At 40.9% G+C, this 11,439-nt stretch overlaps 1 protein-coding gene across 2 annotated transcripts; it reads left to right on the top strand.

Annotated features, from left to right (window-relative positions):
* The first annotated feature begins 430 nt into the window (after window positions 1–430).
* sppl2 (signal peptide peptidase-like 2) lies at window positions 431–11,387 on the top strand. 2 transcript variants are annotated; one of them, XR_004568349.1, is made up of 15 exons: window positions 431–618; window positions 2,916–3,032; window positions 3,169–3,351; window positions 4,042–4,131; window positions 4,371–4,510; window positions 5,833–5,975; window positions 7,196–7,292; window positions 7,502–7,618; window positions 7,772–7,853; window positions 7,965–8,039; window positions 8,136–8,198; window positions 8,289–8,388; window positions 8,474–8,551; window positions 8,948–9,355; window positions 9,847–11,387. XR_004568349.1 is itself a non-coding variant. In XM_034208991.1 (15 exons), the coding sequence occupies exons 1-15, from the start codon at window positions 469–471 to the stop codon at window positions 9,994–9,996; spliced, it is 1,746 nt and encodes a 581-aa protein (XP_034064882.1). In that variant the 5' UTR covers window positions 432–468; the 3' UTR covers window positions 9,997–11,387. The 2 variants fall into 2 exon arrangements, 1 of the variants encoding a protein (XP_034064882.1); XM_034208991.1 differs by having other exon boundaries at window positions 432–618; window positions 8,948–9,108.
* Window positions 11,388–11,439: the final 52 nt, after the last annotated feature.

Here is an 11,439-nt window from a genome sequence, read left to right as displayed (position 1 = left end):
CCTCGACGTAAGCGACGCCACCTCTTAGCTCCGAAGCTCTTGCCTCTAGTCTAGACCGACAATTTTTTGGAGCTGGAAGTGAACCGAATTCCGGAGCTAGGAGCCGGCGCCGCTGCGATGTGAACAGGAAAAACCGGCGCTTTTCAGGCTCCAGCTCCGAGCCGGAGCTGAAAAAGCGCTGGTGTGAAAGGGGCATATTAGGCCTCCTTATATTTCCACTTTTCTGTGTTCTTTTTGACTGACTTTGACTTCAACCAATCAGGGACGTGTTCACTCGTCCCCAATCAGGAACACGTCCCTGATTGGCTGAAGTCAAAGTCAGTCAAAAAGAACACAGAAAAGTGGAAATATTAGGCCTCCTTATATTTCCACTTTTCTGTGTTCTTTTTGACTGACTTTGACTTCAACCAATCAGGGACGTGTTCACTCGTTCTGTGACAGCCAATAAAAAAAACTCCAAAAAGCAAAATGGGCGTGGCTTGGAACAGCTGGTGGGGGTTAGTGCAAGGCGCTTTGAGTGTAGCGGTTCGTTGGGTGGTTGATGGGGGAAACAACAACAAGCTACGCATCATGAGGGTCCCTGAAACACTGCTTTGGGCCTCTTTTCTCATACATAAGGTGAGAGAGACAGAGGGTATTTCTTCATAAACTGTTTCTCTGCACGTTTACATTGCATTGTCAGACATGGCTGGCAAAAACAGCCGTGTTTTCGGGATGTATTAGCTGCGATGCTATGCCTGTTAGCTTGCGGAGATCACCGAGGGCCCTGGAAACAGGCACATCTTTCACACTTTGAGGCAAAATTAACCAAGCAGGATTATGTATGATTCACTGCTTCATGTTTAACCACTAGAGTTTTTAATGGCCGACTGCGATTCAGTATCGATTAGCCCGACATTAGGAAAATGTTAGCCATTAACTCACATCTTGCTACTGTGTCACATCTCTGGTAACGCGTCGGAGCATCTGGGCTGGATGATAAAACAAATTCTCAGCCGATTATAATGCCCTTATAAATGTCATCAAACCAACTGTACTCTAAAGTATTACCAAGTGTTTTATTCTTCTCTTGTCTGTAAGACATTTGACATCATCTTTGTTATAATAAAACAAGTACTATGTTTTATTTACTTAAATAGTAGCCTAAAACCACAAAGACAAATATAAATCTTATGATCCAAACTCTGCATCTTATGATCCAAAACGTGCAATATGTAAAAAATACTCATGAGGAATAGCCCATTTCAACTAGTATAACTAGTGATGCATTCATACTGTATGTTTTTGAAGGAGGGGCTAATCTCAAACACTGCCAAATGGTTTTTTCTACAATACATCAAATGTTGGCAAATAAAGGGTGGAGTAAACATTACAACATGTGATTTCCAAAGGTATTGGAGTAGTAGTATAACGTGGCATTAATACTCCAAAGTGTACTTGAGTAAATGTTCTTAGTTACCATGGTACAAATCCTAATGACCTTCGTCAATTACAACATCTTACAATTTGACATAATGCACTTTGCCAATTTCCCACTGAGTTTAACACATGCTAATTAGACAGAGCACATATCTGTTCAACTCACGAATGGCCCTTTTTTATTCACTCTGTTTTATCTCAACATTTTCAGCAAAAGGCATACTTATATGTGCTGTAGGAAATACTCTGCATTGTTCATGGGGATCGAAGTTAATATCTTTATAGGTGAAATTCAGCCGTCTGACAGCTAAGCGCCAATTAGAAAACAGTATTTGGCAATCAGCCAATCAAATTGCAGCAGGGCAACAGGCAATCAGCCACACCTGGCATCAACTTCAGCTTCGAGCATGCGCATTGTTGTTTAATTATATAGTTAATTAGAAGTGAGTGGGCTACCTATCTTACTCAAATTACCCTTCAACTCCAAATGTATATATTATGGCTAGTATTATAAAAAAAAACTGCAATACATAAAAAACAAACTCAAAGCCAAAGTGTCAACTTTAACATTCTTCATTGTTTAGAAAATACAAATAAACATGATACATTTTCAGCAATGGTTTTGAATGTACCGTAATTTTCGGACTATAAGGCGCACCTGAATATAAGCCGCAGCAGCTAAATTGAATGATGTGTACATATATAAGCCGCACTGGACTATAAGCCGCAGGTGTTTTAATGTTTAATTACCATATGCAAGGGTTCGTGCACAGAGGGGATTGTCGGGAAAGAGATGGCTGTTTGAGAAAGCTCCCATTTATTAACATTTCAACAAACAAGTTGCATATTTGCATAACGTATTCAAGTGTTACCATTTAGTGCCATAGTAGCTACAGAACATGTGCTGTGTAAACTACTGTATCACATAGCGTTTCAGACACACAAACTTTTCAACTTTCAAATTTAAACGGTGCGCTCCCAGCGCACGTACCGGCAGTGATCGTTTGTGCATGAAAACTTCCTTTGCACAAACTGTTTCGCTCTCGTAATGTCTGTCTGTCTTGCTCTCGTTCTGTCTCTCGTACCACTCTCGGTTCCACTTTTACTTTTGCGCGCTACCTGTCTCACTCTTTTCCGGCCTCCAGCTTTTCCTGCTGGAGCCCGCCGCTTAAAGGTGGGGGGCGCGGACCGGCCATAGAGCCCATAGAGTTAAAGGTGATGGACTGTAACCTGTAAAATCCATAGATTTAGGAGGTCCCCTAGTGGCCGTTAGCTGTAAAAATCCATAGATTAGCCGCACCGTTATATAAGCCGCAGGGTCGAAAAATGGGGAAAAAGGCGCGGTTTATAGTCCGAAAATTACGGTAACCTTGTTACAGAACAGCAACGACAGTTCACATGTGTGTGGAAATAATGTTCAAGTCTATGTTCTATACAAAAAAATCAATTTATAAATGTTTGATGGACGTGGAGTGATGTTGTTGTCATGTTGACAGGTGGTGGGAGAGTACGGCATGGCACATTTCAGTGACATGGGCAAGAACAAAGGGAAGGATTACTGCATATTCTTCAACTCTCAGTGGGCCCGTCTACCTCAGGACCTCAACAAGGCAGTAAGTCACGAGCGAGCAACAAGACGTGTCTGCAGTGCCTATTCATAAAGACACTTTGTGACCTTTTATTTATGGTAAGAGTTGACTCCTAACAGAATGCGCTTAACGTTGCACCCTTTGTGTGTGTGTCTTAAAGTCTCGTCTTCCGATCTATGACCTGACTTCATCGGTCCTGTGCTCGCCCTCTGACGTCCCAGAGGGAGGATTCCCAAATCGCATCCCCATGGTGATGAGAGGAAACTGCACTTTCTATGAAAAGGTCAGACTGGCCCAGATTAACGGAGCCAAGGGCCTGCTCATCGTCAGCAAGGACAGACTGGTAAACATGCTTATTACTCTAAAAAGTCCACCTGTCTCTGATATGCCACCCCTGTGCCTTATTTTGGAACATTAATAAAAACAAGAGATCATTTTGAAAGTTGAGAACATTTCATTTTTGCATAGTAACATTTACTTTTGAGTGAAACAGCTGTAACACCAACACTGACATTTGATTGACTGCTACCAAACCCTATTTCCCTTTTCTTTTCACAACGAGGAAACAAGTATTAAAAGAGGTGTAAATCACTACAAGTCTAGCCATGCCGAGAGCTGTAGCTATGCAACGGCGAGCTAGTTAATTGTCCCGATATGAAACAGGCATTGTAGCTGCAGTGAGAGAATAGGTAAAGATATTACTTCATTTATGCAACTTTCAAATGTGTTTTGTTATTTCCGTCTTCTACTGCAACAATTTTAAAACAATCTTTTACATTTTGGAGTTGCAACAATATCTTTCAAATGTACAAACATATGTGCAACTCATAGCACAATTTTAAAAAAATCAACAAATTAGATTGACAACTGTTCGATTTTTATCCCCCTAAAATAATGTCCTATGGTGTTCCACTGAAAAGGAAGGAACTTTGCCTCTAAATCTTAAAGATGTAGCTTATTACATTGTGCATCAAGAGAACATTGCATTTGGCACTTCGGCAACCAGGAAATGTGTTTTTGTTTTTAATTACAGACACCCCCAGCAGGAAACAGGACTCAGTATGAAGAGATTGACATTCCTGTAGCGCTGCTCAGCTACACTGATATGCTGGAGATTATCAAGGTGAGGGGCCATTCAACAGGAGACTAACAAACCTGAGTGTTCAACTGTGTCCGTGTTTTTCTCTTCCCCAGCAAAGTCAACTCACCATAAACATTTTAGAGTCCGACTCTGGAGAGACAGGAAAGTGGATCTCTGCCAAATGCTAAATAATGCATGTTTGATGAGAATCTATTAAGGAGGATTTTGTTGTGTAGAGTTTAAAAAAAGCCTCGACTAAATGTTGTTTCTCACTGCTGCAGAAATTTGGTGAAGAAAGACAGGTCGCCATGTACGCTCCCAGTGAGCCGGTGCTGGACTACAACATGGTGATCATCTTTCTGATGGCAGTGGGAACCGTTGCTATTGGAGGATACTGGGCCGGCAGCAGAGACACCAAGAAGTGAGTGAAACGATGGAGGAAACTGACTGATTTAATGTGGAATATTACTCATTTTGAATGCTTAAGTGGGTTACAATGTATACAGAAATAACCCAGTGGTTTTATATTTTAAGAATAGAGGGTACCCCCTTTCTTGGTTGGAACTTTTTAAATCCAAACAGGAAACTAGACAAAAAAGGTAGAAGATGATGCTGGTTGTTCTTTCCGTTACATCACAGGATGCAGAGTTTCCTTCTTCCTGTACACATACTAGGGCTGCTCAATGATTCGTATTTTAATCGCAATTACGATTTTGGCTTGCAACGATTATGAAAACAACATAATCGAAATAATAATTATTATTATTATTTATTTTTGTATTGGTTTTTCAGTTGAATTATACTTAAAGTTCAGGGTAATCAACTGTTTTGTTCAATAAATGGATGTTTTCAAAGTAAATGGATAATCGTTTTTAATAATCGTGATATCAATTATTGACCCAAATAATCGAGATTATGATTTTTGCCATAATCGAGCAGCCCTAACACATACAGCTCTTTTAATACAGACTGCTAAATATAAATCAAAGTGAAGTTACCAGGGGGGTCGTCTCCAGGGAAAATGAGTCCCAGTTCTCTTGGCAGAGAACTACGAGCATACGATTGCTCAGTCTTCTCTCTTAAGAGTAAAGTGTGTGTTCAGTCTGCTCCTCCCCCAAAGCGCAGCGTTGTTTATTTGAGGCTGTACGGGTGACTAATGGCTCGAGCCAATGCGAGTCAGTTCTTCCTGACCGATTTGGCACGGTGACTCAGTCTGACGCACAGCACCACGGGCAAGAAAACAGTTTGGAGTATAAGTGTGTGTGTTGAACTAAGGAAGGAAGAAGCCCAGGCAGCCACGTGATGGTAAATATTATCTGTGCATGATGAGGTGATCATCCTGGCTGCTTTGGAAAGTCCCAACCATCAGTAAATACTGTTTAAACCTAAGAGCAAGCTATCTGTGCTGCGCTAGTCAAGTTATACTCAACTTCACCAGCCCCCAAAAAAGGAGCCATTGTTTCCGCGCCACACTATTTAATCAGTGCCCGTGGGATTTTATGTAAATAAGGCGCATGAAAAAAGTTAAAATAGTGTGATAGTCTTTCAGGCTATGCAAAGTCAGTGAACTATCCGACTTATCTGTTTATTGTCAATTGTTTTCCAAGTTATAGTATTAGTTAGACTTGAGTATCCCTGCCATACCCTATTTTGTTTAATAAGCTGGAACCTCTCGAGTTATGAGCGTCCGAAACAAGAACCTCAGGCCAGCACGCCTCTCTGAAATTGGGTTCTTTCCTGCAGACGATACATGAAGCACAAGAGGGACGACGGAGCGGAGAAGCAGGACGAGGAGACGGTCGACGTCACCCCCATCATGATCTGTGTGTTCGTGGTCATGTGTTGCAGCATGCTGGTGCTACTCTACTTTTTCTACGACAGCCTGGGTACGACAAATACACTCAAACATCAATGATGATATAACTCAACATGCTGGTCCATACTAGGGCTGAACGATATATCGTGTCATGGCGATATGCGCATGCGCGATATTCACATCGCAGGGACGTGCGATATTAAGTAGGTAAATTAACTCAAACACGTCATGTTACAATTATTTTGCTGCTTGCTACAAAAGGAAAACTTGCGCGGCTCTCATGTCAGGGGTACTTGAGTGAGTGACATGCAGGCTCTGCATGCACAGCAAACCACCAATCACAATCATTCTTGATCAGATCACAGCAGGCCCCGTCCCGCTAGTTTGCAGACCATCAAAACACCGGTGAAAAATGAGCGAGGCACAGGAGGACAATACCGGCGAGAATGAAGATTTAAGCAACATCTGCCATCTGGAACTATTTTGGATACAAAAAGGTTCTTCCAGACGTCCGTGACTAAAATCCTTCATCCGGTTAAATATAGTTTAAAAAAACGTTATATATATATATCGCAGGGGAAAAAAATATATATCGCAATGTCAGTTTGTTTCAATATCGTGCAGCCCTAGTCCATACCCCTATTTTGTTAAACAATTTTTTTTTCGGTCAGATCCACTTCCATGAGACTCAATGATTTATTGCTGTGTTTCCTGCTTCACCCATTGAGGTCAGGCATGACTCAATAATGCATGAAACAGGATGTGAAGAATGTGGTCGACAATGTTTTACAAATAACCGTAACTCCAGTTCCACTTAATAGCCTTTTCTCATTTTAAACCACATCTCGTGTTGTTAATTATGACATCAGTGTAACATCTTATAGCTGATTTCATACGCACACAAATGGCTTGGCTATTATTGTTCTTTTATTGTAATTCCAAGTTGGATAAATTGATCGCTTTGAAAACGATAGAAAACCTCTCCCTATGAGTTGTTTAAATCATGATGTTGGGTTTGAGCAAAAATGGGTTAATAATTCCTCCATTTAGTTCAAACCATAGATTCCTCCTCATTGAAAGACTGGCTGTGCAGTAAAAGAGTAAATGATCCAGTTTACATTTCACTCATAAAAAAAGCTTTCCATTTGAACTCCAGTACATTATATACTGGACACACAGCGGTGAAACTGATACACCTATTGGACTAGATTAAACAACCCATAGAAATGTACATATCAGATATCACGTGTAACAATCTCCTCCTGCCTCCCCTGTTTCCTCACCCCCCAGCTATTTGGGTCATAGCCATCTTCTGCCTGGCCTCCTCTGTGGGCCTGCACAGCTGCCTGTGGCCTTTTGTCCGGAGAATCCCTTTCTGCAAGTGCAGGTGAGACTGTTCACATGAGTATGATTTCAGAATCATAGCTGACCAAAGAAGTCATGTATTATTGTATAATTTACATACAGACATTTAGTAAGCTTTGTCTACACAGATGACATTATCTTAAAAACCCTTTACACTGTTGATGTACATCTTAGATATAGATTTGTGTATATATATATGTTTATTGATGTGTGGACTGCTTACCGCTGCAGGGTCCCAGAGAACAACCTGCCATACCTGCACAAGCGGCCGCAGATCCGCATGCTGCTGCTCACGGCCTTCTGCATCGCTGTCAGCATCACCTGGATGGTGTTTCGCAATGAAGACCAGTAAGTGCAAAGATACGTGTATACAAATGTATTCTTAAACATTTTATTCGCTGTTGGTCTCAGTGTAAAAGTCGCATGACTCTGAAGTGTGTGTACATGTTGGAGGTGCATTACATGAGGGTCTGCTGGCTGACTCAGTCTCATGTCCTCCAGGTGGGCGTGGGTGTTACAGGACGCCCTAGGGATCGCCTTCTGTCTCTACATGCTCAAAACAGTCAGACTCCCCACATTTAAGGTGAGTCAGCTCTCTCATACACATCAAATATTGTTTTTAACATTTTCATTGGGTTTGTTTGTTGCGTATGTTAGTTGTAATCTCACCTGACTTTACTTTCTGTCTCTGCAGGCTTGCACCTTATTACTGTCGGTTCTTTTTATCTACGATGTTTTCTTCGTATTTATTACACCCTTCTTTACAAAGGTATGACAAGACGGTTTTAATTCAAGGCTATTGAAATGTCTACAGTCTGTGTTACTGTGCGTCACACTCACGTTACCCACGGCCTGTCCTCCACAGAGCGGGGAGAGTATTATGGTGGAGGTAGCGACTGGTCCCTCCGACTCCTCACATCATGAAAAGGTGCGCTCGTTTTGAATTAACACGACTCCTTTGCTTCTCTCAGCTCAGAGGAAAAGTAAATGCTAATAAACAAATGTTTGTTTCCTCCAGCTCCCCATGGTGCTCAAAGTGCCACGGTTGAACTTCTCTCCTCTGGCTCTGTGTGACCGGCCCTTCTCCCTCCTGGGCTTTGGGGATATCTTAGTACCAGGTCATTAAAAAGGAACTCAAACTGATTTAAAGGTGGTTGAATATTGTAGTTTATATTGATCTGTTAATCTCTGTTTTCTTCTCAGGTCTGCTGGTGGTTTACTGTCACAGATTTGACATTTTAACACAATCCTCCCGTATCTACTTTGTGGCCTGTACTATCGGTACGTACATAAATAAGTATTATAAGGGTTGTGAAGATGGTATGGTTGTTAGGTTACATTTTGATTCTGCAGGACCAGCCGAGAGAGACTATCTGTAGCTGACATTACAAGAGCCCATTTAATGTACTGTCCCTCCCCAAGTTGAACAATAGGTTGCTGGAAACATGTTTCCATATATCAGATTAGCAAAGACACTTTTGAATGTCCCCTATGTTCTTACTTAATTCACATTTCACTTTGAGCTGATAAAATGTCTGACCAGTGCCACTAATGTCAATCACTCCGAAGACCTAATTCAGATCAGAATGGGGCTTTGGAGTGAAATCTGCTTTAACTCAAGTGTTGTCTGGATTTAAATAAATGTTGACCTGGTGTCTGCCTTCTCTCCGGTTGTAGCGTACGGCGTGGGCCTGCTGATCACCTTCGTGGCGCTGGCCGTGATGCAGATGGGTCAGCCGGCCTTGCTCTACCTGGTGCCTTGCACTCTGCTCACCAGCCTCAGTGTGGCGCTGTGGCGCAAGGAGTTGCCCCAGTTCTGGACTGGAAGTGGATTTGTGGTGAATACCAGTTTGATATGACCGCCTACTGCCGAAGAACAAAAAAACATCAACACAAAAAAAAATCTTAAGTTAAAAACATGCAGAGTAAAGTAGAATCTTAAGTTGAGTAACCCCTTTTAATAATACCATCCGTGCTTCTGTTTACTGTCCCCTCCCTCCCATCGCTGCTCCTTGCCCTTTATTTTACTGTGGGTGTGCTGTAGTCTGCTGCTGAGGGCTCAGCTGTCTGTGAATGTCACTGCAGGTACTCCATCTGGGCTTGCTTCTCTACCATTAAAACATCTTCATGTTGCTTAAGGTTCCTTTTTTGTGGTTTTTCCCTTTAGAGTAGATGTGTTTTTATTTTCTGCGTGCACACATCAGGGATTAGCTTTTAGATTAAGCAAATATTGGTGGTGCTCGGTGATTTAGAAAAGCTTGTTATTTCTAAAACAATACGCATGTTTTTGTATGTGGGATTTTCTTTGATATGCTTCCACTTTTCTTTGTGCATATCTGGGACTTGTTATCTCTGCGTACAGGAATACCTCTGATGACATTAAGGCTCCTTTAACTGGGTGTAATCGGGTTGTGATGAAAAGCCTTAAATCTACCCGTGTACACTGGGATGACTGCATATTCTTTTGTTTGTTTGTCTTATCTACGGCCTTTTCTGTCTTCTGTTACCATTACATTTAGTTTTCTGCTCCACACCATTCAGCCATCTTATATAGACACTGTTTTTGTCCCCTGCAGCCTGCCATAGCGCTCGCACCGATCAACTGTACACAATCTGCAGCACCGCCGACTGAGGATCATTTGAATAAACCGGAGCCACAAACCACAGAAGATGATGAAGACTCACCCCAATTACCGCCTCAGGAAACGGTCGGGAAACAAATCTAACTGAAAGGACTTCGAGTACGGCATTTTACATTTCACTTCATATTTAAAATGTGTGTTTTTATTTTATTTTTATTTTTTATAAATTGTGTCTCAGTTAATGGACATTTCAAGTTCAGACATTTATTTGCACTCGGTGCGAACAGCGATGGGATCTGTGCTTTCTGAAGTCTCAGAAAAAAGACCAAAAAAACCCTACCTCCTTTTTAAAAAAGGGAATAAAAGCCAAATCTGGAAGCTACACAAGCTGTTACACTAAAGACTTTCATGAGTCTTTGAGCTGAGGCTTTAGGCCGAACATCTTCAGGCTCCAGCTTCTTAATGTTGAGGATTTTAAGGCTTTACATACAAGTCAACTGGGTATCTTTGAACTGCTATTTGAAGGAAACAAAAAGTCATTGCAGGCTTGAAATCATACTAAGCATTTTATATTTTCTGACATTTAAAAAAGGCAATTCAATAATCAATTGGATAAATGGCACAATAATCAATATAAATAATCTTTAGTTGCTATCCTTAGGTATACAGATCAGCTGTGACAGATTAGCACTAACATGTTTATCGCTGACTTGTGTAAAACTCTCCGATGTGGTACGACCTTTAAAAGATCACGGTAGGCTCGAATGCATTTTTTTCAAAAAAGCACACAAACACAAGTTAGTGTCCCTTATCCTTTCATTACAAACTAAGGTTTTAAAATGGGGAGCTAAGGTTGTTAACTGAGCCAAAGCTATTAGATTGTTTTTGCTATACTTTTTGTTTTGCATGCTATGGTTTTGTTTTTACCCTTCATAAAAAAACACTGTATAATCTTAAGTGTAGACTGTATTGGTGCTGCAACAGTTAAAATGTCAACCATTGCTTTTCTGTTCCCCCTAGTAGTCATCCATGTTGTCTTAAAAGAGTTGGTTTGGCCTTATTGAGTCTGTCGGGAGGTAAAGAGGAATGTGTAAAAGTTGCTTTATGATGATGTGCTGCAGTTTGACGTACGAGTTGTAAAAAGCATTTGCACAATTTTTTTTTTTTTTAATTCATGGGATGAGTGAAGCTGTTGCCTCATGTCTGTATATGTATTCTCATAAAGGGTGAACCCAAGGTGTCAATATATCCAATACTCATCATAATTTAGTGTTGGAAGTCAGAGGTGACATCACTCTGTACACGAGTATAAATGTATTTCTTATCCATTTACGAGGCCTATTAAAACAAGTTCAACATTCCTGTAAAGACGTTGAGGGAAGAAGTACAAATCATTTGGTCAGATGTGATATTAGTTGTCTGGATGTGTTTTCCAGGACATCAGATTATTTATTCACCAACAGTTTGTTGTCACCAAGTGGTTTTTAAAGCCTCTGTTGAGGAATACATATAATAAAGATACATTGTATTTGGAATTTGGTGAGTTTTGTTTTTAATTGCACAATATTAGTGGGTTTTTTGAGAGGT

The sequence above is a fragment of the Gymnodraco acuticeps genome, unplaced genomic scaffold, assembly GCF_902827175.1.
Source record: "Gymnodraco acuticeps unplaced genomic scaffold, fGymAcu1.1, whole genome shotgun sequence".
NCBI lineage: Eukaryota > Metazoa > Chordata > Actinopteri > Perciformes > Bathydraconidae > Gymnodraco > Gymnodraco acuticeps.
This window is presented reverse-complemented; position numbering and strand designations above follow the sequence as displayed.

Coding starts and splice junctions, on each gene's coding strand:
- sppl2 (XM_034208991.1), top strand. CDS start 469: ATGGGCGTGGCTTGGAACAGCTGGTGGGGGTTAGTGCAAGGCGCTTTG. Junction 7,619..7,771: donor GTGTTTCGCAATGAAGACCA/GTAAGTGCAAAG, acceptor CATGTCCTCCAG/GTGGGCGTGGGTGTTACAGG. Junction 8,040..8,135: donor TTACACCCTTCTTTACAAAG/GTATGACAAGAC, acceptor TGTCCTCCACAG/AGCGGGGAGAGTATTATGGT.